General features: G+C 47.0%; 1 protein-coding gene across 3 annotated transcripts in view; it reads right to left on the bottom strand.

The window, feature by feature from the left end:
- Positions 1 to 612: 612 nt before the first annotated feature.
- Positions 613 to 25,044, bottom strand: part of BRINP1 (BMP/retinoic acid inducible neural specific 1) — a 149,559-nt gene continuing 125,127 nt past the window's right edge. For all 3 annotated transcript variants that reach the window (XM_084899979.1, XM_084899980.1, XM_084899981.1), the window contains one exon: positions 613 to 2,203. In XM_084899979.1, coding sequence (XP_084756105.1) covers positions 1,063 to 2,203 — 1,141 coding nt within the window. In that variant the 3' untranslated portion in view covers positions 613 to 1,062. The remainder of the gene's footprint in view (positions 2,204 to 25,044) is intronic.

Consider the following 25,044-nt stretch of genomic DNA (forward strand, 5'->3'; position numbering starts at 1 on the left):
GTGTTATTTTATGGATGTGTGTGTATTCCGAGTTAATAAAAAATAATAATTTTTTAGAGACTTCCTTGGGGAAGTCAGCTTGGCAGACCAAGGCACTATTTAAGCCTACCCTATTTTATTTTTTTATTTAGGTTATTGATTTTTATTCAAATTAAATTTTAATATGTGTGGTATTTCTAGGAAATCTGACATAATTTCTGTTTTTGGAGAAAGTAGGCGAAAGGGGTTTCATGACTAAAGGAAAAAGAAAAACAGCCGGAGGCTGAATTATACTCTGTCCCTTGGCGGTTAGCCTGGAGAACGCAGGAGCGTGGCAGTGATTTAGGAGGGCCTGCCCAGGAACCGGGGCCTCAAGCCACGGGCATGCCTTTCTCTCCGAGTCTATTCCCAGAGAAATCGAGGCCCTGGACTGCTGACAGCTAAGGTTGTTCCTATCTTGGCCCCCTGTGATGATGGGGATACCTCCCATCTGTTGTCCAGCTTCCATGAGCTTCAGTGTACTCACCACGAAGGCAGTGAGGTGGGTAAGATAGCCCTGTGACTGCATCCACCACCCTGGTGTGACAATGAGTCCAAAGAACCACAAAGAAGCAAGCAGAGAGAGGGAAGAAATCGTAACCGAAGAAATATCTTCTTTATCTATGTCCATTTCCTCCCACAAGGAAAAATGGCAGTGTCGGTTGTACATTACATATAGCTCTCTCTCCTTCCCGCGTGTCCCCTTAGCACCTGCACAGCAGAGACCTTTACAATCCATGGCGTAGGCTCTCCCCGCCTCCCCCTCCGCCCAGCACCTGAGGCCTAAGAAGCCACTCCAGCTCCCTCCGAGCTCCTCCCTGTGACAGAGTATAGACATAACAAACATGCCCCACGGTTTCACACAGTCGCTCGCTCGAACGCGTTCAGTGTCCAACGGATGAAGATGTTTTCCCTCCGTTTCTCCGAATAGGTAATTACACTTGACAAATATCTTATTGACGTCGCATGGTTTTTCTTTCGTCCTGTTACTGTTTGTTTTGTTACAACAAAAGGGAAACGTCCCGCGGCCCGGGGAGTGGCCGGTTAGCAGAGCTTGGCCGTCATCTGGTCGGATTGTTTGAGGATCTCCGTGTTGTAGAGGTCCAGGGCGTGGTTCACCCTGATGATCTCGCTGTTGGTGAGCTTCAGGCGGTGCTTCAGCATACAGGAGAACAGGTCCAGCTGCGGCTTCCCGGGCGCCACGGGCGGGGCCAGGCGGTTGATTCGGTCCCGGATGTCCAGCAAGAGGAGCATCACGGACGAGGACGAGTAGAACTGGCCGCCCTGCGTGTAGGACTGGTTGACCTGCTGCACGGCGCTGCGGAGCAGGTCGGCGTTGAAGCGCAGGCTGTAGCCGAACACCTGCACATCCGAGATCTTGATGTAGAACTGGCGCTTGCTCGGGTCGGACAGGTCCACGGGGCCCTGGCCGGTCTCGTTGCGCAGGACTGTGGCCAGCCGAGTCCGACTGCGCAGGTAGATGTGCACCGTCTCGAAGAACGTCTTCCACCGGTTGCCTAGCAGGAGGGTCCAGTTGTAGCACTGGCTGTTCTGCAGGCGGACCTTCTCCCAGCGCGGGTAGCCGAACTCGCCGAAGGGCATGTTCCAGCCCTCCGAGTGGCTGCCGCTGAACGGGTTGACGTAGACGAAGAACATGGGGTCCAGGCTGCTGTTGCGCATCTGGCAGATGCGCATGGACATGCCGATCACCATGTGGATGAAGTCCATGCGGTTCTTGTTGCTCTTGAGCGTGAGGGACATGCGCTTGCGCCACCGCGGGTCGAAGAAGGTGTCCAGGCGGATCTCGTTGCTGACGAAGGTGGTGTGCACATAGAGGCGCGAGTCCATCTTCTGCAGCAGGTACTTGAGCTCCAGGTCCTGGAAGTCCAGGTCGGTCTCGAAGCTGATGAACTGCTCACTGCGCTCCGAGTCCACATTCTGGGGCTCGCAGCGGCCGCGGTACAGCTTGTAGCCCTTGTTGCAGGAGCCGCAGAGCGAAATGTTGGCCAGGCTGCACATGGCGCAGCTGTTGTTGCCGCCGATGACGCAGGGGATGGGGCGCTGGCACAGCGTGGTGCTGCCGTGGCACACGCAGCTCCGCTGGCTCTCCAGGAAGGTGCCCCAGAACCCGTTCTCGTTGCAGTAGAGAAGTGACTGCACCCTGGCCAGCCACTGCTGAATCGTCCTGGGGACAGAGGGAGAACGGAGAAGGTTAACCACCAGGGGCAGGCACTGGCAACCGGTCATGGAGATGCCCCAAGAATAAAAGGGCTGGGCATCAGTTAGGACAGGAAGGGCTCTGAATGGAAGTTAGGAGAAGGGCAATGCCAGTCCTTGTAACCCACAGGCCAGCTTTACTAGCAGGACACTGGACTTCCCCCTGTATGTTCACTGTCCAATCCATAAAGCTTAGGGGTTGGAGTGCGCTTCTTGAGGCTCCTTCTAACTATGATTCCATTATACACGCGCCCCATTTAAGTTTGATTCAGGAAATTAAAATGTATGAATTCAAACACCCCTGCTGGATGACAACAGATTGAAAAAAGGGGAAAATCAGCACTAGAAAGTAGCTTTAACCTGCATCAGATGTTTCCTCACAGATTCTCTCAGGCGGTTATATAACATTCAGCCTCAACAAAAGCACGTTCTATTTTATATCACTCTAGAGATGACGAAGTGCTACCATACCAATGACCTGATCTGACCCTGACAGCGGCTTCTCAAACAGGTAAGAAGGATGTCATTACCCCCATTTTCCCAGAGTTCCAAACTCTCAACTCAGTGGAGTTTCCATCACAGCCTGTATGTCTGGGTCTCCCTCCCCACAGCCGCTCAACGGTGTGTAAAGACAGCCAACCTGTCACCAAATTCCTGCCATGGAAACTTTCCAGGTAAGATAGATACTCCACCAGATGGAACGCAACAGAATAGGTAAAAATACGCAAGGCAGTCAGCTTAGCGCCTCTCACCTTTCCGCATTCCTGTGCCAGTCACCTCCTGGCTGTGTTTCAAGCTACAAACAATTCCTTACAGTGTCTTGTGCTTCTTACCCTGCACGGGGTGCATTCACTCCCATTTTCTCCACACCCTGGCTCGTGCACACAGGAGCTGAGGTGGTGCTGGGCCTTTTCCTCTCCTTCCTAATCATGCTGACCACACGGGGCTGCAGGGAGGATTACATGCATTTTATGCTTAGCCCCAGACCTGATAGGTACTAAGGGCGAGATTAAGGTGACCAGATTTTAACATTAGTAAAAGCAGGACACCATTGTCCAGGGGTGGGGGGAGGTTCTTAATTAAAAATTTGGTCTATATGGAGCAACAAAAATTTTCATAGAACGCAAAAATAGTATTGTAATATATATATATATATATATATATTTTTAATTTTAGCATACGTACAATTTACAAATATAATAAAAAATTATGTATAGTCGTGTCACTTTCAAGGCCAGCGCTAGACTTTTTGCTGCCACTATAAAATATAAATACGAGTACTGTCTGCTAAATTCAAGAAAATTTATGAAATAAATTACTTACCTAAATTATCTGAATAGCTGATTTGTAATGGCATCACTTGTTTAACTAGCTTACTAGCATGCAGTACGATGAGTATCGTCTGAGAGACAGTTACAAAATGTTTTCGTCGTTGCCAATCCCAAAAAATGCCATTGTTCATTAAGTCCAAACAATGGTGGTGGAATTCTAACAACTGATCAACAATGTGAACTTTGATAAGCAGTTCTTGATAATCAGTTCTCAACAATTATTTGTTATTTATTAAAGTTTAACATTATAAAATTAACAAAAATGATATAAAACTCATATCCTGGCTAAATAGCCACATGGCCGCCAAAAACCGTATATTCCCTTTCCGTTCTCACGCCATTCCCTAGCTTGTCGTGCATTCTTTCCAAAAATTGGGACTTTTTAAAATGCCGCAGGACAAAAATTGTTAAAAATCGGGACTGTCCCGCCAAAAGCGGAACGTCTGGTCACCTTAGGCTAGATACAAGTTAGCTCTTATGATTCCTGCAAGGGGACTGCCTGCTCCATTTTATAGACATGGCAATCACAGCTCAGAGGTGAAAGAACAGACTAAGTCACCCAGGGAGCTAGGAGAGAAGTCTTCTGGCTCAGAGTGTATTTTCCCCCTCCATTAAATGTCAAGCAAGAGTTAAGAAAGCCCTTCCTGAGGCTACAGTGGGCAGTGGTGGTGGTGTTGATGATGAAGGTGATGCATGATCCCCACTATAGAATGCTGAAAGCAGAAGCCCTTTTGCATTGTACAGCCTGTGGGAGGGACGGTCAGCCATCATCTTCGATCACATCCACCACGCCCAGGAACCTCCTGTTGGGCAGTAGAGCCCAAGGTAAAAAGTGTGTGGGGGCCCAAGTAGAAGCGAGTTCTGAGCTCAGTTCTGTAACCAGGAACCAGTCACTTCATGTCTGTGAGCCTCAGTGTCCGTATCTCTGGTGGGAAAGATAAAGCCCATCTTCTGCGGTGGGTGAGAGGACTGAGTGAGATAATATATTTAAAGGCCGGAGCCCGGCAGAGAACAATTATTGGAGAGGTAATAATAATAATAAATACTCTTATCCCAGGGAAGAGCTGTTTCTTTGAAGGTATTGAGGCATTCGGGCATTTCAGTATCTCTCTGGAGTTGGAGGAAAACCAGTTTTTCATATGGGACATTTGAAAATGGATACTATTGAACCAGCTTCCCAGGATGCTGCGCTTTGAATGAGTTGCTTATCAGCTGAGAGGGATGGAAGCATAATTAGCGAGCCCCTTGAAATTGCTCTGCCTTTTCAATCCATAGAACCACCCGGCCCTGGCAATAAACCCCCACCACACTCAGAAGATGGGTTTTCTTGTCAGTTCTCCCACCCAGGCTCTAAGACTTGGGGGTTGGAGGGGTCCCCTCCTTCCCTGAGCATCTAGCCCAGAGACTGGCTCCATATTAGTGTTTGCTGAGTGAACAAACGAAATTAATATATTTGTTCTTGTTTTGCATTAAGAAGACCCACCTTCCCTTCTGCCCTCCAGACTGCGGTATTAGTTTTCAATACCATCTACCCACACAGCTCAGCCCCTGTCTCGGGTGCGTGAGACCAAGCCCATCCCAGCCTGGAGAACAGCAGCAGGCCTGGCCTGCAGGCCACGCAGCTGGAATGCTAATGAGCTCTGCGGCTCCAGCCTCCCAGGCCAGAACATTGACTGAATATTGGCTGTGAGTCATCTGATCGTTTGGTGAGCTGCGGGGGCCGCTACATGTCTCCCATTGCACGGTTCCATCTGACGAGAGCCTAATTTCAAAACGTCCCTTTCTGATGGCCCACACTTGCCCCTGTCACTCCCTCTCCAAGTGACAGGACAGTACCCCATTTAGAGCTCCTCTGTTCCCATCTGCAAGGCACTCTGTAACCCCGCAGAGCACCCCCTTTCTCGTGTCTCATCATTGGGGTCCTTTGTCAGGGCCGCAGCCCCCACTCCTTGAATCAATGCTTGATTGTGGCTGAACTCTCAGAATCCTCAGGGGTGGGGACGAAAAGATGAAAGTTCCTGGTCATGCTGCAGCAGGCACAGGGGCCAGTGGCGCATTAGGATTCCAGCCCAGTCCGGCGGGAGGGACTGGGGACAGAGGCCCTCTGAGGCACATGAGCGAGCGGCATGGCACCTGCAGCTCCTGACCTCAGAATAATCAGGAGGTTGTGGGCTGTATCAATGAAGGCATTAATACTCCAGCAAGAGCACTTAGAAAGAGGCAGCTTGCAGGGAGGGGGCAGAGTAGGGAGAGGTGGAGGAGGGGAAGGGTGATCTGGGAGGGGAAAAGGATGCGGTGTTGGAGCTGATGGGGAAACGAAGGAGCTGATGAGCAGACAGGGCAGCGCAGGAGGCACCTGGAGAGGGGAAAGGTGATGGGAGGAAACTAGAGTGGGGAGGAGAGAGAAATGCAGCCACAACTTGTACTGTCATACATAATTCATGAAATATGGGCTCTGGCTAGGCCTTGTGAGGCCGAGTGGTCCTTTTTGGAAAGAGGCAGAGGAAGGGGGCAGGTGGAAGGCCATGTTATTACCGAGTCCTGATTCCCAAGGTCAGTGACCTTTCCTTTGCTTTTTAGTAACCCTGAGAAGAGCAAAACCAGAGATACAAGCTCATTCCAATTTGTGTGTTTGTTCTTAACAAGCAACTTCCAACCATTGAGGACACCACCGGAATCAGATCAACCTCCTCTCCTCCGTCTGCAGCCAGGACTCTAGGTAGTAATTACTGATGGTCAGAAACCCTGCCATGCTTAACAGAGGGCAGCACGCTACGTGGGCCAAGGCAATCAGGGGCTTGCAACTGCTGAGCACTCACTGTGTACCGGGCATTGTGCTGGAGCAGCGCAGCCAACCAGCTGCATGAAGGCAACGGGGCCAGCAGAAGGGAGATAACTTGTCGCCAGTCACAAAGTGACTCCGTAGTCAGACACTGGGGTCCCTCCCTAACTCCAGCATGGGTGCACTTTCTACAGCCTACCACAGTGTAAAATTATGACAAAGAGGCAGGCAAGAAGCAAGCAGGCCACAGGAAGAGAAATGCATTGAAACAATGGAAAGTTTGAGCATGTGAAGGGCCCATTATCACATCCCTGGCTTCCTCTGGACCTGCCAGGGATCCTTCTCCTCCATTCACAGATAATTGGAGCTCAGGACTAGTGCAGAGGGAGAGGCTGGGGACCAGGGGTAGGAGGGGCTACGATCTATAAATACCACTTCCCAGGCTAGTTGGTGACAGCCTGCCTCAACCCTGGCAACAGAGGATGGCTTAATAGGCCGGCTGGAGGGAGGAGCTCACCAGGACCTGACACAGCCCCAGGGCAAGGAAGTCAGTTGAAGGCAGTAAGGACCAAGTTTTAAAATGCTTTTCTCTGTCCCTGGGGATCCAAAGCATTTCAGCTCGCAGACAAGGCTGAACTCCAATATGTCTAAATCAGCATCTTTCTGTTGGATGGGATTTCAATTCATTCTGACGGGTCCCTGCGGGGAGGGCGGAAGGAGGGAGGGAGGGAGGACAGGAAGAGGTGCTTTTATTTCTAAAGCCCACAGGCATGGACCCTCTGAGGCTCACAGGACACGGCCTGGACCGCAGAAGCGGAAGCCCGAGATGCTGCTCTGGAAATGTCCGGCCATCTCCCTCCTGCTCAGACTGAGCCCCCGAGATCTGAGTGGACCCACATTTCTTGAGTGCTTTCCACATCACGGCAGCTACCCCTTTCTCCCCCCATCAGGCCCTGAGGTAGGACTCCCCGGTGATTTCCACTTCATTAAAGTGGCTCTGAAGGCCAGAGAGGGGCTGTGACTTGCCAAGGTCACACAGCATGGATGTGGCACACCAGAGCTGAGGATTTTGGGATCCAAACGCAGTGCTCCCTCACTTTGCCTGCTGTTCCCTTCCCACCCTCTACACCCCAGCCCTGAAGAGCAGCTAGGCTCTGGGCCACGGAGACACCGCTGCTCGCCTGCAGGCCCTGCGCTGCCTCAGCCAGGATTTCCTGGCGACATGACAGGTCTCCCAGGGACACAGAGTGGAGTTGCTCGTCATTGGAGGCTGGAGGCTGTGCCACCCAGGGCTTCCCATCAGAGCTTTCAAAGGCACACCTCCCTCCCGGAGGCACCTGGGTGGGAGCCTCGGCTGGGACTCCTAATTCAAGCAAACTCCCTGCTGATTTTAATTGGAGGTTTTGCCTAAGACAGCAATACCATGTGGGCCAGTGGCATTTTAGGGAAGATCATACAAATCGGGTGCCAAGGATGGGAGGAGGGGAGGAAAGAGACAGACTAGGCTAAAATAGAAGCCTATAATCCATAATCCCCATTTGCCTACCAGAAGTGTTTTAATGGAGAGGAAATTTAAAAAAAAATGAGTTTTTTATTTACTCTGTTATTTATGCCCTGTGCTTCATCCTTGGCATGTCTCTGACATCGTAATGGGTGTCTCAGTGATTCCGTAAGGCTCACAAAATGTGTGTATGTATGTGTGTGTGTGTATATATATATACATATATATACATATATACACACACACACACACACACACACACACACACACACTCTGTAGACCTTTGACTACACTGGGAAGACTAAACAGTTGTTTTAAGGTTTCTGGTGATGTACTATTTTTTGGTTGTGTGAGTGCATGTGTAAAAAAATAGTGCTAATAAGAGATGCAAACATCAATGATGACAGAATGCTTGGGGTTCAACGGAAAGCAACTTGGGTTTATGGATATGCTGTGTGAATTATAACTGGCCATCAGACCCTCTCTGTGTTCATCATTTCCCCCAGATAAGTATCTAGCCTATTAATCATCCCCCTCTCGGGTTTCTATCACTGCCTAATAACCTGCTTTCCCTCTTCTCCTTTCTTCACAGGATGTCAGAGCCTCTGTGAACGGCTCAAGCAGTCAAAAGGAGAGAGCAAAAGGAGAATTCTGCGGTTCCCTGCCAGGACAGCCCTCTAGTTTGGTTTTGCAGAAGCAACGGGTCGTGTCTGCAGGGACAGAGGCGAAGGGTGGAGGGAGGAATGGGGAGAAGAGCATGTACAAATCCAATAGGGGACTCTTTCCAATTAGGTTGTCAGGAGCTTCATTGGGGAGGATTATGAGACAATTTTGCAATCACACAGTCTGTGTCTGCAGGAAGGTGACAGGCAGCATCAGCTCCGTATTTAAATGCAGCCTTTTGCTTTGGGGCATGGGTGTGCGGGAGAAAGGGAAGGACGGCCTGGCAGCAAGGCTAAAAGTAGCAGGTTGCTCCGGGCGGTGCTCAGGCAGAACCAGGGACTCAGTGAGAAGGAGCTAACCCCGAACCACAAGAATGGTCTTCTAGGTCCATGATCTGGGCAGGAAGAAGGGTGAGCGTAGATGTGGGAGTCAGTTAAGGACATGTGGCACTCTGTCCATAATTTGGCCTTAGATAAGTCACTTCACCTCTTTGATCCTCAGTTTCCTCATCTGTCTCTTGGGGAAGGCAATGCCACCTTACTCTTCTGTCTTAAGAACTAGAACTGAATGGGCAGAGCTGCTGGGATGAAAGGAGGTTTTGATTGGCCATTAACCATTATTGTTAATGCAGGCAAAAAAGGCTGTTTTATCAGTGTACCAGGTAAAAATATCCCTTTCCCTAACCAGAAAGGCCAGCTGATGACAGACTAATATCCTAGTCTCACTGGTTCCTCATCCACCACAGTGTATAATGAATGCTACTCAGTGATGCTTGAAGAAAGAGCTAGCGATGTGGGCTTTGGAGTCAGTGGGTCTTGAATCATAGCTCCGCTCTTCATTACTTAACCTCCAGCTAATTGCCTGTCCTTCCTAAGCTTCATTTTTCTCAACCACAGAACAGAGGAACAATATGGTACTTACAGGGTTGTTTTGAGGCTAAGATAATGTATTAAAGCTTCCTACAGTGTCCCCCCATAAAAGCTATTGTGTTTCTCTTGAGCTCACATAGAAAACTGTTCCTTTGAAACAGGTAATTGTAGCTTTAAAAATCCAGGGAAATAGTTCAATAAATGTTAGTGGGTCCATTGATTACTGATATTAAAGCAGCAACAAGAACACCACCTCTTCTTGACACCTCATCTCTTATGTACCCCCAAATCATTAGCAGGTGAATTACAGATCTAAATGAGAAAAGTAAAACTAGTACCAACATCAACAAGATAGGGTTTAGAAGAAAACATAGGGGAGCATCATTATGATATTGGAGGAGTCAATATCATAATGGCACACTATAAAGGAAAAAAATAACAGGGATATATTAAGGTTAAAACATATCAAAGATACTATTCAAAGAGTGAAAAAACCCTTAGAGAATGTATTTTCAATACCTCTACCCAATCAAAGACTGTTCCTAGTAGATAACTCCTGCACTGATTGGCTGCTGGGGCTAATCAAAGACATTTTATGCTGCCTAGGTTTGCCACCTCTTTAAGGGTCTCTTTAAACCACAGAAGGTTCTCACTGAATTATTTAATAAATGCTGCTTTCCCAAAAAAAACACCACAGGCCTACAAGTCAGTAAGACAAAGTTAGATAATCAAAAGGGAAAATAGGTGAATGATATGAATAGGCACTTCCTCAAAGAGGATATTGGAAAGGCCAATAAGCACACAAAACTCCACTTGCTTAGTCATCAAGACCGTGCCAATAAAAACAGAAAAGCTGGGAAACACTGAGTACTGGCAAGGATGCTACCGGTGGGAGGGGAAATTGGTTCAGCAAATTGAGAGAAACTGGAAGTATCTACTAAGGAATCTACAAAGTTAAAACTACAAATACTTTTTGATCCCAGCAATTCCGCTCCTAGCATGTACCCAACAAAATGCATATAGAGGGTCACCCAAAAACACCTATAAGACCACAACATAACTACAAACTGGAATCTGTGAGAGTGGCCATCGGCAGTACAACAGACTTCCACAAAGAAAACAGTATTCTTGAGAATAAATGAGCCCAAACTACACAAAACTACATGAAGGAATTTCACAGAAGGAAAATGCAAAAGCAACGGGACACAAGAGTCCATTCTGTCTAGAAAGAGGCAAACCTGAGCAGGGTTTCTGCAGGACCACACGTGTGAATTCCTTTTGTGCACATTTATGTTGCTGTACACTTAGGTTTTCACGTTCTATCTGTGATACTCCCATAAAACATTTACCCCCTAAATCATCCTTTAAGACAAGCAGAATACTACTACTAAAATGTAACACCCTACATTTTTATGCCATTGTTAAACTCTATATTTTTATGTCACTTTTAAACTTCCTAAAGCTCTTTGGTGTGGTTCCATAATTTTGATCTTCACCACTTTTCTATGTCATGGGATGGTGGAGAGGGTAACCTGGATCTCATTTGAACGATATGGAAAACAAGGCTCAGAGAGCAGCGTGACTTACTGAAGGTCACTAGTGACTTGTGACATCACTAAGACTGTAACTCACCCACATGAGGATTTGCTGGGACCCTGTTGAGGTCCAAGGTGTGCAGGCTGGAAGGTGGTTCTGTAGGAGGATATGAAGGACCTATCCACAGATGCTGTAAGGACCCAGCTCTATTTATTTTTTATTATCACTATTATTTTTGTTAATCCTCACCCGAGGATATTTTTTCCATTGATTTTTAGAGAGATAGTGGAAGGAAGGTGGAGAGACAGACATCACATCTGAGAGACACATCCATGGTTGTACATGATAGGACCGGGACCAGGGATCAACCCTGAAGCTGAAGTACATGCCTGTGACCAGGAATGGAACCTGTGACCTTTCAGTCTGCAGGGCAGGCCAATGCTCTAACCACTGAGATAACTGGTTAGCGCTAGGACCCAATTCTATTTCTGACTAGGTGCTCAGCCTCCAGATTTTATTTTGAATGGAAGCCATTCCAGGCCCAAGGGAAGAAAAAACACACACACACACACACACACACACACACACACACACACACACACAACCTAAAAACAACAAAAGGTTTGGAGATGCTGATTTTCTTGCCTGGTGTCAGCAGATGTGCCCACCGCCCTCCTTGCTACATGTGCAGAATGAGAGCCAGGGATGGGAACAGAGACAGGCCTGGTGTTGTGTTGCACAAACCCTACACGTCACAGCAAACCCGTTCCTGGCCCAGGTCATACATCCTTGGGTGGCCGCTGGGTTCGGCCTGTCTTTTTACCTGGCTGCTGTCTTTTTTTTTTTTTTTTTTTTTTTAAATATATTTTATTGATTTTGTACAGAGAGGAAGGGAGAGAGATAGAAAGCTAGAAACATCGATGAGAGAGAGTCATCGATCAGCTGCCTCTTGCACACCCACTACTGGGGATATGCCCGGAATCGAACCCGGGTCCCTTCAGTCCCCAAGCCGACGCTCTATCCATTGAGCCAAACCGGTCTCGGCTGGCTGCTGTCTTTTTAACCCCATAGTAAAGCAACGCCAAAGCCATTCTTAGGTGGAAGTGTCACTGCCCCAGGGTTAGGACACTGGAAAGCTATGACAGACAGGCAGCCTGGGTCATCTTGTGGGCTTGGACCTCTTCCTCAATAGGACAAGTTAATACTTAAAATGTGTCTTCGTCACCAAATGGCCACCCTCTCTCCTATCCTCACCCCCCAAACATCAGTACATCAGGGATTCTCAAAGCAGCAAATTACTCCTGGGGAAACTGTCTATGGGTCTAAGATGGCAATTTCTAGAACACTGGAGCTGAATGATGCTTAGACAAAGCCTGGTCCAAGGGGAAAAGCCCAGAGAGGTTCTGTGACTTGCTTGGGGTCACACAAGTAGTACCTGGAAGCCCAGAACCAGAATCTTCCCCTGGGGAAGGCCACCGATGTACACCTCATTTCCCCCCAGCCTCTCCAAACGGGACTGCAGCTTTTTACCTGGTGACGGGGCACTGGAGCAAAGGAAATAGTCACACTTTCCAGGATTGCTGGACACTGGCTCTAAACTAGTTCCAGGAAACATAATATCCCTGTGGCACCTGTCAGAAAAGGCGCTCAGTGAGGCCAGGTGATCAATGAGTGTTAGCGCAAGTCCTCCCACAGTGGGTGCAGGGCTTATTTCCTGTAGTTAGCTCCCTGCTTCCAGAATGCACACTTGGAATTATTCCATAATTGGAATCCTTAGAAACTGGCAGAACCTTCGCCCTTCACACTTTTGGTATCCACACTCTACACGTAGCCAACAAATAATAAAGGAACACTGTGGAACATTCTCTCCCCTTAACCAGCTTCCAAGAGAATAAAACAACAAAGCATGCCCTTAGGTTGAGGCATGTGGCAGGGGGCATACACTTAAAGATAAATCCACTAAACCACAATCTTGGTTGGCACAGGTCTAAAGGCCAATGTGATATTACAAAATGCTTCCTCATAGGTCTCTGAAGAGTGCAGGGAGGTCCCTCTGTACTAAGTGTATGATAATGAAAAACATAGGAAAGGAAAACCCACTGTGTGTGGCAGGTGGGCACGGAGCCTTCGACACTCCTCCGTTAGGCCCAGGTCTGTATTCCCACCCCTTGAGTCTGGGCAGATTCTACCACAGCTAAGACCCGTGGTCGGCAAAGTACGGCTCCCAAGCCACATGTGGTTCTTTGGCCCTTTGAGTGTGGCTCTTCCACAAAATACCACAACCTGGGTGGGTCTATTTTGAAGAAGTGGCGTTAGAAGTCTAAGTTTAGCCGAAACCGGTTTGGCTCAGTGGTAGAGCGTCGGTCTGCGGACTGAAAGGTCCCAGGTTTGATTCCGGTCAAGGGCATGTACATTGGTTGCGGGCACATCCCCAGTAGGGGGTGTGCAAGAGGCAGCTGGTCGATGTTTCTCTCTCATCGACGTTTCTGGCTCTCTCTCTCTTTCCCTTCCTCTCTGTAAAAAATCAATAAAATATATTTAAAAAAAAGTCTAAGTTTAAAAAATGTATCGTTGTACTGTTGATATTTGGCTCTGTTGACTAATGAGTTTGCTGACCACTGGCTTAGACCAACACAAGAAGGCAGACACGCTTCATCCAATTTGTGATGCAAATCTCCGGATACTAGCAGCTCCCACCTCCTGTCTCTTGGAAGACTCCCTCTTGGAGTGCAGAGACACTGAGAAGCAATCTGACCACCTTGCTGGAGTGATCACTTGGGAAGGCCCTGGAGACAAGGGTCTGCCCAGCGGAGCCCGGCCTTCTACCTTGTCTGTGAAGGCAGCGGACAGGTGAGTGCTGCTTTCTCGGAACCTCCAGCCCAGCCCAGCCCCTCTGCCAGCTGAAGACAATGAGCGCCTTCCATCAACTCCATGTGGCAAAGAACTGCCTGGCCAAACCTGGCACAAACACCAGGCCCATCAATCATGAGCACAATATAATGACCGTTGTTTGAAACCTCTAAGTTTGGGTCGATGTGTTATACAGAAATGGATATTCAAACTACTACATACAATAAGCCCCAGGGAAAACTCAGGATCTCTCTTCCCCATTGTGTTCCTATCAAGCTAAGTGACGTTACTGGGACCAATTCTAACATGGGCCCTCCTCCCCCAAGATTCCAGGCTCTGTGAATACGAAATCTCTTCCAGGCCTTCGGCCCCTAACATGGCACAGCTGACCGAAATACTGGGGTCACTAGCTAAGGGGATCTAATGTCAGCAGAGGTGTCCAGTTAAACAGTTAAGCCAGAGTTTTGTCTGGCTGTTGCAGGAGAACTCAGAGATCAAGCCTGAGGAGGACTTGCTGCATCTTTGTTCCTTTGAAGGTGGAGGGGTAGTTGGCCAAGGACCCGAGAATGGCCCCTAGGCACTAAGCCTTCTCCCACAACCAGCAAGGAAAAGGTGACCTCAGTCCTACAACCACAAAGAAGTGACTTCCAACAACATGCTGAATGAGCCTGGATGTGGGTTCTTCCCCAGAACCTTAATGCCTTCATTTCTGCCTGTGAGACGGAGGCAGAAGGTCCAGCTACTTCTGCCCAGACTCCTGACCCATGGAAACAGTGAGAAAATGAGTGGGTGTGTTTCTTTAAGCCTCTAAAGGTCTGGCAGTTTGTTACAAAGCAATACAAAACTCATATAGTTTCTCTGGCCAAACACTTTCCCACTGTTTCATTTTACTCTTTAATGAAATGACAGAAATAGGTTAGATGATATTTTAGGTTCCCTGACAGCCATGGCATTTTATGATTTTGTAATTGTAGGTTTAACCCTCCTGAGCCTCAGCTTCCTAAGGCAAAGTACGGATGCAGGGCCCATTCAGTGCCAATTTTATCTTACCTACTACATTTCAACCTCCCTGCAAACAGAGATACCCTTTGTGTTGTTCACCACTCTTCCCCCGCCCCTTGCATAATGCCTGGAACTTAGCTGACACTAAATATTTGTTGAATGGATGAATGAATGAAGATTCTGTATAAATATGCCCGTGACTATTCTTTGAAAAGAACAAAGAGCTGGGCCTATGTAGGATAGCAGCAGTGGGCCGGTCCTTAATTTCTGTGGGCCTTAGTCTTCTCACCTGTAAATGGGGAGACTAACCCTTGCTCTAGCTCCCTCAGGAGGAATTATAAGGATCAGATAAGCTCACTGGTATGAGAACCCTTTGCAAACTTTAAAATAACCTGTGCATGAGGTATTTGTCTTAGTAATAGTTTATTTCCCTAAGCCAAATGGTGTAAATCTGTTCCCTAATTACAGCAGGAAAGGAGGGCCTCCCTGCTGTTCCCTTGGCTGCTGCTGGTTAGCAGTCACACCACCTCTCAGCAGGAGCGGCACCTGCTGGGATACAAAGCCATCAGCATCTATCTGCTTGAGACCAGCTGAGGATGAGCATCTTTAGTGGCAGGAAGGGAAGTCATCACCGGAGGTACCACACCGGATCATCTGGGTCACTGCCTCTTAATCTGGGGGTAAGTCACTCTTTTCCATGGCTGTGTACTGAGGAACCCAGTCCGCCCAGCAGGAATGCAGTTCTCTCCTCCTTCCTTGGTTGCTATTGAAAGTCTATGCTCATCAAATGGAAAGCATAATAGAGTCTGAGTTATAGGGACATTGTAAGGATTAAATGAGAAAATATATGTAAGCACTGAAAACTCTCTGGTACATAATAAATGGTCAATCCATTTTAACTATTACTACATCTTTTTTTTTTCTCACTATATGACCTTGAGAAAGTTGCTCCAGTAATAGTGGCAAGTTACTAGGCATAGGAGCTTCTGTCTCAGGATGAACTCATAACTGACCACTGTGTAATTGACTTGACACACTCCCTTCCATCAAGTACATGTGCGTGACCATCACAGGAAAATCAATACTCATGGCTGGATGTCTACACTTCTACAACTGGAGAGTCCGTTTTGTGAGTTCCTAAACCTGTTTATGTCAGTTCTACTTATTATCATTTTATCAGGGAATTAAAACCAAATAAATCGATGAGATATGAGGTTTTTTTTTCCCCCTGTGGAAACTAATTTGAAATCTATGAAAATATTCTACAAAGTCCTGAAAAACAAAACAAAAAACAAACTCCCATCCATTTAAATAAAGGGGGAGTATCCGAGAAAGACTGGAAGGATTTATAAAATTCTACAAACATTTAGATCATTTATTAAGAGTCTTTAAACCACTGATCCATTTTGAATAAATTGAAGTTGGAAATATTATAGTTATTGGTCAGATGTATGCAAAGATACATACATGCATAATGTCAAATAAAACATATGCACATCATCCAAAATATTTTAACCCTATTTAAGAAGGCTGGCTGAGGGATATGCATTTATATGTTTTATGTTAAAGTAAAATGTATTTATGTATGTGCAGCATATACACATTTTAGGATTCCACTTTAATATACCTTTTTTCAATTAACCAACAAATCATTGTCCTCTAATTTGTCTGATAAGGAGCCTGTGCTTTGAGTTCTTACTGTATGTTACCAGTGGCCTATATGGTTTTTTTTTTATTGATTTTCAAAAGTTAAGTATTATGTTTATCTGCACCATACCAGTTAGAAAACTGAAGCCCAGACATCTTAATGCAGTGCCAAGGTTACCATGACAATGATGGCAGTCACACATCGTGTCCTGTCAGACTTCAGCATCTGAACTCTTAAGTACCTGAAGTTCCAAAGCCTCTCTGCTGTGTTACTACATTCTGTTGGGCTCCTACTTGATATTCTCTAATGGAAACATCCATTTCTTGGATGAAAGCATCTTCATCAAACACCTAGGGTCTGCTACTGCTGTGTTCTTGATTATGCTAACATTGTATCTGTTCATTTCTTTACAGGTTATGAAGAGTTTTCGCATACATCATACAATTGACTGGGGCATGAAACTCCACGGGGCAGCTCCTCTTATTATCCCGATCATACAGATGAGGAAACAGAAGGCTCCGATAGGTTGAGAGACTTCGGGAGGTCATGCATCTAATAAGTGGCATAGCTTTCTCAGTCTAATAAACCAAACCTGACTTTAGTTCAATAAAATATAAGAAGTCACCTCTGTCTGGCCCCCTGCATGTGTCTACGGAGATAAAATCCCGAGGCAACTAAGTATGGGGTTCAGAAAGAAGAATCAAAATCAGCGTGGATATTGAGGGTCATCGCAAGAGAGATAATGATTATCTTGGTAGGCAGAAACTTGCCACAGACACCAATTAAACACTGCATGGAACAGGAAACGTGTTAGAAGCTGACATGAGTTCAGAAGCTATGGCCCTAGGATTGGAGATGACGAGAATGCCCCCAAGAGATTTTCATCTCAACAATGCATAATTACAATGTGGCTGGCAAGGGCCTGGACTGCAGGGTCAAGGCCATGTGAATATGGGAAGTAAAAATAAACCAAAGACCGAGAGTCATTGGAAAATGCCAATAATTATATTGCTTGCCCTCCTGTTGAGTTTCCGTGCATCTGCTTTGCCTCTACAAAAACCAGGTGAGGGATGGAGGGGTGGAAACATCAACTCACACTCTCACATCAAGTTCCTATTTGGTGCTAGGAGTCTTTCTTCATTCACTGAATTTAATAGACTCTGAGACATATCTATTTTTGTCCTCTTTCTTCCCTTCCCCCGCCTCCCCCGGAGGGTATATTTCCCAAAGTAACAGAGTTAGCAAGAAATTACTTTCAGGATTTGTATCCAGGTCAATTGAAGGCCATCTCCTCTTACAATTTCCATTCTACCCTGCTTCCTGGACCATCACAGACCTTCAGTCATGGTCAATTCACAAATCTCCCGAGTGACCCCGAGCTAGTCCCTTAATGCCCTGTAGCTTTAGTTTCTTCCTTTGTGAATGAGGACTATGGGAGAAGCATACTATATAGGTGAAAAATCTAGAGATTCTTTACATGAGAATAGGGCATTATTTTAAAGGATAATGTCAACATGTCTTTGGGACCCCATTCCAAGCAGAAAATGAATGATGTATCCACCCACTGAGCAAAGATTTTGAACAGCTCCTGTGAGTCAATGAAGATGCTAGCAGTGGTGGTGATGTTCAGTGGAGAACATGGGTGCCAGTACATGCCCAGAGCATATGGTCTCATAGGAGACACAGACATTATTAAGTAGGTAGAAAAGGAATGGTAAACTGAGATGTGGGCTTCATTTGGGAAGTCAGAGTGCTAAGAAAGCATATCAAACTGGTCCCAACACAGCCTTTCAGTACAAGGATCACAGCCTAATGCACTGAGATCTGAAGGACACATGGAAGCTACTGCAGGAAGGAACAAGGAAGGCTGGTTCCAGGTGGAAGGAACAGCCTGTATGGAGCCTGTTGAAGGGAGGGAGATGTGAACACCTGGGGATCTAAAAGGATATATACTGGTGATATATTATATACAAATTATTAACCAACTAGTGACCCAGTGCACAAAATTCATGCACATTAAAAGGGGATTAATTAGAGAAAATAATTTAATATTGCTATTTGCACTTTCTCTATAATAGAAGTGTCAGAGATGAAAGAAAATTAGTAAAATGTATATGAAAACCTTCCTTCTGTCAGAGTCTGGGGTGTACCACAGGGTCCCCGCCCACTCACATGCGCCTCAAAATCGCGTGAGACCCAGACCTGGCTGGCCCCTGCACCCATTGGGCTAGATCCAGACCTGGCCAGTCCACCCTTGTCAAGCCCCACTGAGCAGGGGATGTAATCTCAGGTCCCCTGGTCTGGTGCCAGGATGGGGGCATGGCCTGTTGTCCCCCAGCCCAGACCAGGGTTGGGGGGGGGTGCCTTGAAGTGCCCCATCAAGCCCCGCCAAGTTGGGGGCATGACCTGAGGTCCCCTGTCAAGCCTTGCCAGGCCGGGGGGGAGGGGGGCAGAGGTCATGGCCTGAGGTCCCCAGTCAAGCCCTGCTGGGTGGGGGGCACTACCTGAGGTCCTCTCTCAAGCCCTGCTGGGTAGGGGATGCAGCCAGAGGTCCCCTGTCAAGCCCTTCCAGGTGGGAGATGCAGCTTGAAGTTCGGGGGTGTGGCCTGAAGTCCCCTGTCAAGCCTCACTGGGGCAGGGGAGGCTGTAGCCTCAGATCCCTGCTGATTGCTCATTAAGGCTCCTTATGGGAACTTGTGATGGAGTGATGGTAAATTAGCATATTTCATCTTTATTAGATAGGATATCACCCCAATACATTTAATTTTAAAAAAACAGAAAGGTGATTAGTGGGGGTGCAGCAGAGATGGCCAATAAAAGGCATGAAAGCAGGCATTAAGAGGTAGGTTCCGGCAGCCCTGTAGGTCATCTTAAGTTTTTACTTTCTCCTAAGAGCAGTGATCAATCACCCAAAGGTTTAAGCAGGTGACAAGATAGAATTTGATTCGTAAATCATAATTCTGACTACCTCCTGGAACATAAATTGGAAAGTGATTAGATCTGGAGACTTAGTTAAAAGGCCATTCATTGTGTTTTGGAGAAAGAAAGATTGTAGTTTGAACTCTCCGCTTCTCATTAAAATGGACTAATTAGCATCATCTGAAAGCGATACCGCTCACAGATCCAATTACTGACCTTGTACCAATATTTTGGAGTTGAGCTGTTGCTCTCTCATTCTCTGTGACATTTCTCCTAGAGCTGGGAAGGACCTCGGAGAAAATGAGCCCAGTTGTTTCCAAATTGTTTTAAAGAAAATAATCAAGTGTCACCTTAATTCCCCAAATGAGTTTTAATTCACAATTCCATAAAGAAAATGGATAAAAGGTGGCACTAAAGGTGAGGGGCAATTGTTCCCTACTGAAGCTGCACCTCACCCCTGCAGGGCACAGGGCGTGGTTATTGCGGACAGGGTTCCAGGGAGCACCTGCCCCAGGACCCTGAGGATTTAGTCCGGCCCACGCAGGGCAGAGCCAGGACCTGAACTCAGACCCCTGGTTCATACCAGTGTCCTCTCCAACATGCCCTGCGCCTAGAAACTGAGGTTTGGAGGACAAAGGCCCTGTTGCTCGTGGAATGCCTCTTGGCAGGCCTGGGAGACCAGGTGGTCAGTAGATATTTAAGGAATGCACAGAAGTCAGCTAATTCTGCATCGCCCGTGCTGACTGGGGCTTTTTCCTTCTCTCCCCAACTTCCGTTTTTCCTCTCTCTCCCCCTCTTTCCTCCTCCACCTTAAGACAGTGTTTATTCTGGGCAGGTCACCCATCACTTGGATCATCTAGCCTCGGACAGGTAGAACGGCACAGAGGTGACAGGAAAGGAAGCTCCCTAGTACCTGCTGTACGACTTTCACTGAGTCACGGAACATCTCTCTTCCTTCACTTCCCATTCAGAGATGGGCTGTGCCAGAGCTACCTGATGAAAGAGGTGAAAGCACATGGAGCGGGGCCTGGCCCATGCTAAGTGCTGTGGAAGTGTCAACTGCTCAGTGTGGCCTTGGACCTAAAGTCAGCCTCAGTCTCTTCCTGATGAATCTGGTTTCCAGCTCACCCTGCATGCATAACCCCTTTTCCCAGAGCACTCAGAGTTTTACAGAGTACTTCCCAACACACCATCCCAGGTGACACAGACACAGACACAGACCCTCCAAGGCAGCAGAAAAAGATTATTATGCACATTTTACAGATGAGAAAACTAAGTTCAGGAAGTCACAGTGTCAATAAAAGTAAAAAACCAAAATAAACAAACAAAAACAATCTTTCTCGCTTTTTAACTGGACAATGTAAAGATCTCCTGGTAGCAAACCATCCTCAGAAACCTCCCTTGTGGGTCCCTGCCTCCCCGTGACCTGTCCAACCACGGTGCCACAGTCTGACACTAGGGCCAGCTTCCTGCAAAGGCTAAATCTATCACAGTTCCCCTGGGGTTCCACCAAAATCCTTGTACATGATGGGGGTACCCAATGAACATTTGGTTGGGTGTTGGACACCCCATTGGGAGGTATGGTCTAGAGCAGTGGTCAGCAAACTCATTAGTCAACAGAGCCAAATATCAACAGTACAACAATTGAAATTTCTTTTTGAGAGCCAATTTTTTAAAACTTAAACTATATAGGTAGGTACATTGTTATTAACTTAATTAGGGTACTCCTAAGCTGGCCTTTGCTAAAAACCCAAGGGGCCAAAGAACCACATGTGGCTCTGGAGCCGCAGTTTGCAACCACTGTTCTAGAGTCTCACTGCCCACATCCCAATAAGCACTGAGCTCTGAGGTAGATGATCTGACTTATCTTAGTGCTTGCAGAGCCCAGCACAGAGTAAGCTTGCAGGAGAGGCTTGCTGCGTTGCCCTGCCCTGACCCTGACCTCTTCTCTCTAACTACGGGGGATGGGCCTGATGGGCCTGCCTGGTCTTCAGAACTCGTTCAGGGCTTAGCAATGGAATCCCAGCACAACACACTGGAGACTATAGAACTCCAATCCTGCTCCCCCTCCCATGACCTTGATGAATTAACCCTGCCTTTGGCATCAACATACAATCAAACCAGGGAACTCAACCAAGCACAGCTGCCTCTGCTTGCTGCTGCTCACTGCGTAAAGTCTGCATAGGGCTCTGGCCCACCATGCCTACCAATGGAGTCAGCAAGATAATTCCAATCCTGCCACTCCCCTGCCCTGCGACCTTGGACAAGTTAATTCCATCTCTGACTCATCAGTTCCCTCATCTATAAGACAAACCCAATAGCATCACCGTCACAGGGACAGTATGAAGACAGGATGAAAAACTATGCCATCATCATCAACACTCAGAATTAATGAGCATTACAGTGGGCTAAACAATTCATATGCAAAATATCAATGCCCAATTAAAAAAAATAGCAATTAGAAAAGTAGCTAACATGTATTGTTTTCCACCTGCCAGGCAATCTTGTAAGCACTTCATGTGGGTTATAGCATTAAACCTCCAAAATACCCTTATGAGGATGACACTATTATTAGTCCCATTTTACAGATAAGAAAATTGAGGCGCTGGGGCCAGATGGCTTCACAGGAGAGTTTTACCAAACATTCAAGGAAGAACTAAAACCTATCCTCCTCAGACTAATCCAAAAAATTCAAGAGGAAGGAACACTTCCAAACTCCTTCTATGAAGCCAGCATCACCCTAATACCAAAACCAAATAAAGACAACTCAATGAAAGAGAATTACAGGCCAATATCCCTTATGAAGTTAGATGCCAAAATCCTCAACAAAATTCTAGCAAATTGGCTCCAGCAGTACATCAGAATGATCATACATCATGACCAAGTAGGATTTATTCCGGGAATGCAAGGATGGTACAATATCTGCAAATCATTAAACGTAATACATCACATAAATTGAGAGATAAAAATCATATAGTCATATCAATTGATGCAGAAAAAGCATTTGATAAAATCCAATACCCTTTCCTGATAAAAACTCTCAACAAGGTGGGAGTACAAGGATCATACCTCAACATAATAAAAGCTATATATGATAAACCCACAGCCAACATATACTCAATGGGCAAAAACTAAAACCATTCCCTCTAAGAACAGGAACAAGACAGGAATGTCCACTCTCACCACTCCTATTTGACATAGTACTGGAAGTACTAGCCATTGCAATTAGATAAGAAGAGGAAATAAAAGGCATCCAAATTGGAAAAGAAGAAGTAAAGTTATCCTTATTTGCAGATGACATGATATTGTAAGGTATGTACACATTTAATACCTTAAAAAAAAGAAAAAAAGAAAATTGAGGCGCAAAGATGGTAGTAAATTCACCAAGGCTCCCATATAATCAGGTGGCAATGCTGGAATTTGAACCCAGGATGTTTGGCTCCTGAATCTTTACAATTTGCCAGATCTGTTGCCTTTTATACTAGCTACTCAATAGCAATTGTTATTGCTTTGTGTTTGTTACCATTACCATCATTAATCTTATTAGTCCTACATATAGCATAGTCATCACTAGCTCCAGTAACACTCAATTTATCCTGCGGTACATAACTCCAAAGAAGACTCCCTCTGTCCCCAGTGACCCACACCTCCCAGTATTCACACTGGATGCTGAGCTTGGCTTTTGGCCAACAGAACATGGAAGAAGTGTGCTCTCTGACTTACAAAGCCAAGTTGTAAGGAGTCTTACAGCTTCCTTTTAGTCTCAAGATGCCATCATGCTGTGAGAACTCCAGGCTGCATAGTCAGAGCAGGTGTAGGTATTCATTGGCAGGCCCACCTGAGATACCAGGTGACAGCAAGATCACCTGCCCACTCTGGGAGTGAACCACCTTGGATGTCAAATTCAGTCAAGCCCCCAGATGACTCTAGCACCAACCAACTTGACAGACACCACCACCACCACCACCCCCTGACCCTGACTTGTGTCCAGCCCACATACAGGACCATGCAAGATGACAACAAAGCTTTGTTTTGAGCCACTAAGTCTTAGAGAAGTGGTCGGCAAACTCATTAGTCAACAGAGCCAAATATCAATAGTACAATGATTGAAATTTCTTTTGAGAGCCAAATTTTTAAAACTTAAACTTCTTCTAATGCCACTTCTTCAAAATAGACTTGCCCAGGCTGTGGTATTTTGTGGAAGAGCCACGCTCAAGGGGCCAAAGAACCGCATGTGGCTCGCGAGCGGAAGTTTGCTGACCATGCTCTTAGGGAGAACTGCTTTGCATCAACCTATAAGCAGAACACTTGCTGTGTCTTCCAGCCCAATACCCAGGTCCCAGCACACCTTGAAACAGTTCTAATTACCTGTATTTGACTTCTCACTAAGTTTAAAGGTAAACACTTCTTTCAAGGAACAATAATTACTATTTGTGGACCTGAGGCACATTATTTAACTCTCTGTGCCTCAGTTCCTTTATCTATAAAACAAGAATGCTAAGAGAGTAAGACAACTACCTAGTTCAAGGCTGCAGTGAGGAGGAAATTAGTTAATTCAGATCAGATGTGTAAAACAGTGCCTGGCATTCAGAACACAACTCCCTTGCTCTTTCTTTCCCTCTCTCTCCAACCCCCACCCTCTTGGCATTGCTTCCATTTTCTATTAACTGAGCCAGGCACTGTACTAGGCTTTCTACATTTTAAAATCTTAATCTTCACACCTAACATGAAGGTAGGCGTTATTATGCTGCACAGCAAATGAGGTGAGGCGAGGCGAGGCACACCAAGCCTCCTGGCTGAGAAATGAAGGAGTCCGGAACTGACCCAGTCCCTGTGAGGCCACAGCTCATCCCTGCCTCCACCACACCACCCCTCTGGGATCCCGGCAGAAATCCCTGGGGCACACGTGGTAGTGGCAGCATCTGCTTGGTGGCCTCATCTCCCCCGGAGCCCAGCACACAGTGCAGCCCAGCAATCAGTTCACTTACAAACCCCACTCCCTCGGTGCAGGTGGCCCTAGATTCCAGGGCTAGCACCCCTGTCTGACACTGCTCCTTGGCAGGGAGCTGTCCTACCTGCTAGTGTGAGCAGCACTCTTCAAAGCCTCCAACTGGATGTCAGGAAGCAGTCCACAGCAGCGAGCAGGGTCAGCCTCCAGGGACCAGCTCAGGCTGCGTTTCTGCGCCTCTCACCTCCCAGGACTAGCACTCAACAGCCCTTACGTGAAGGCAGCCAAGTGGCCTGCAAGTGGGAGTCCTTCCTCTCTAGGCCAGTGGAGGTGGGATGCTATTGGATGTAATGGAGTGACCTGCCCAGGTGGGAGTCGGGTGAGTGGAGGAGGGATGCTATTGGATGTAATGGAATGACCTGCAGGTGGAAGTCCCTCCTCTCTGGGTGAGTGGAGGAGGGATGCTATTGGACGTGATGGAGTGACCTGCCTGGAGTTGGATGAGTGAAGGAGGGATGCTATGATTCCCGAGTGCTTTCTCATCTCAGAAACAGAGAAGGGAATGCTGCAAAGTGTTCTTGGAAGGTCCTGGAGCGGGGGGACATCTCTTGCTGTCGGCTTGCATAGGAAGAGCAAAGCATTCTCAGGTGTGGGCGGCATCTCTCACATCAGCCCCACATGATTTCCAATGCCCTTTCCATCACCTGGGCCTGCCTCTCCTCCCTCCCTCCCACCGCCTGTCTAGCTACTGCCCTGGAGC

The sequence above is a fragment of the Pipistrellus hanaki genome (assembly GCF_964339955.1).
Source record: "Pipistrellus hanaki genome assembly, chromosome: 11".
NCBI lineage: Eukaryota > Metazoa > Chordata > Mammalia > Chiroptera > Vespertilionidae > Pipistrellus > Pipistrellus hanaki.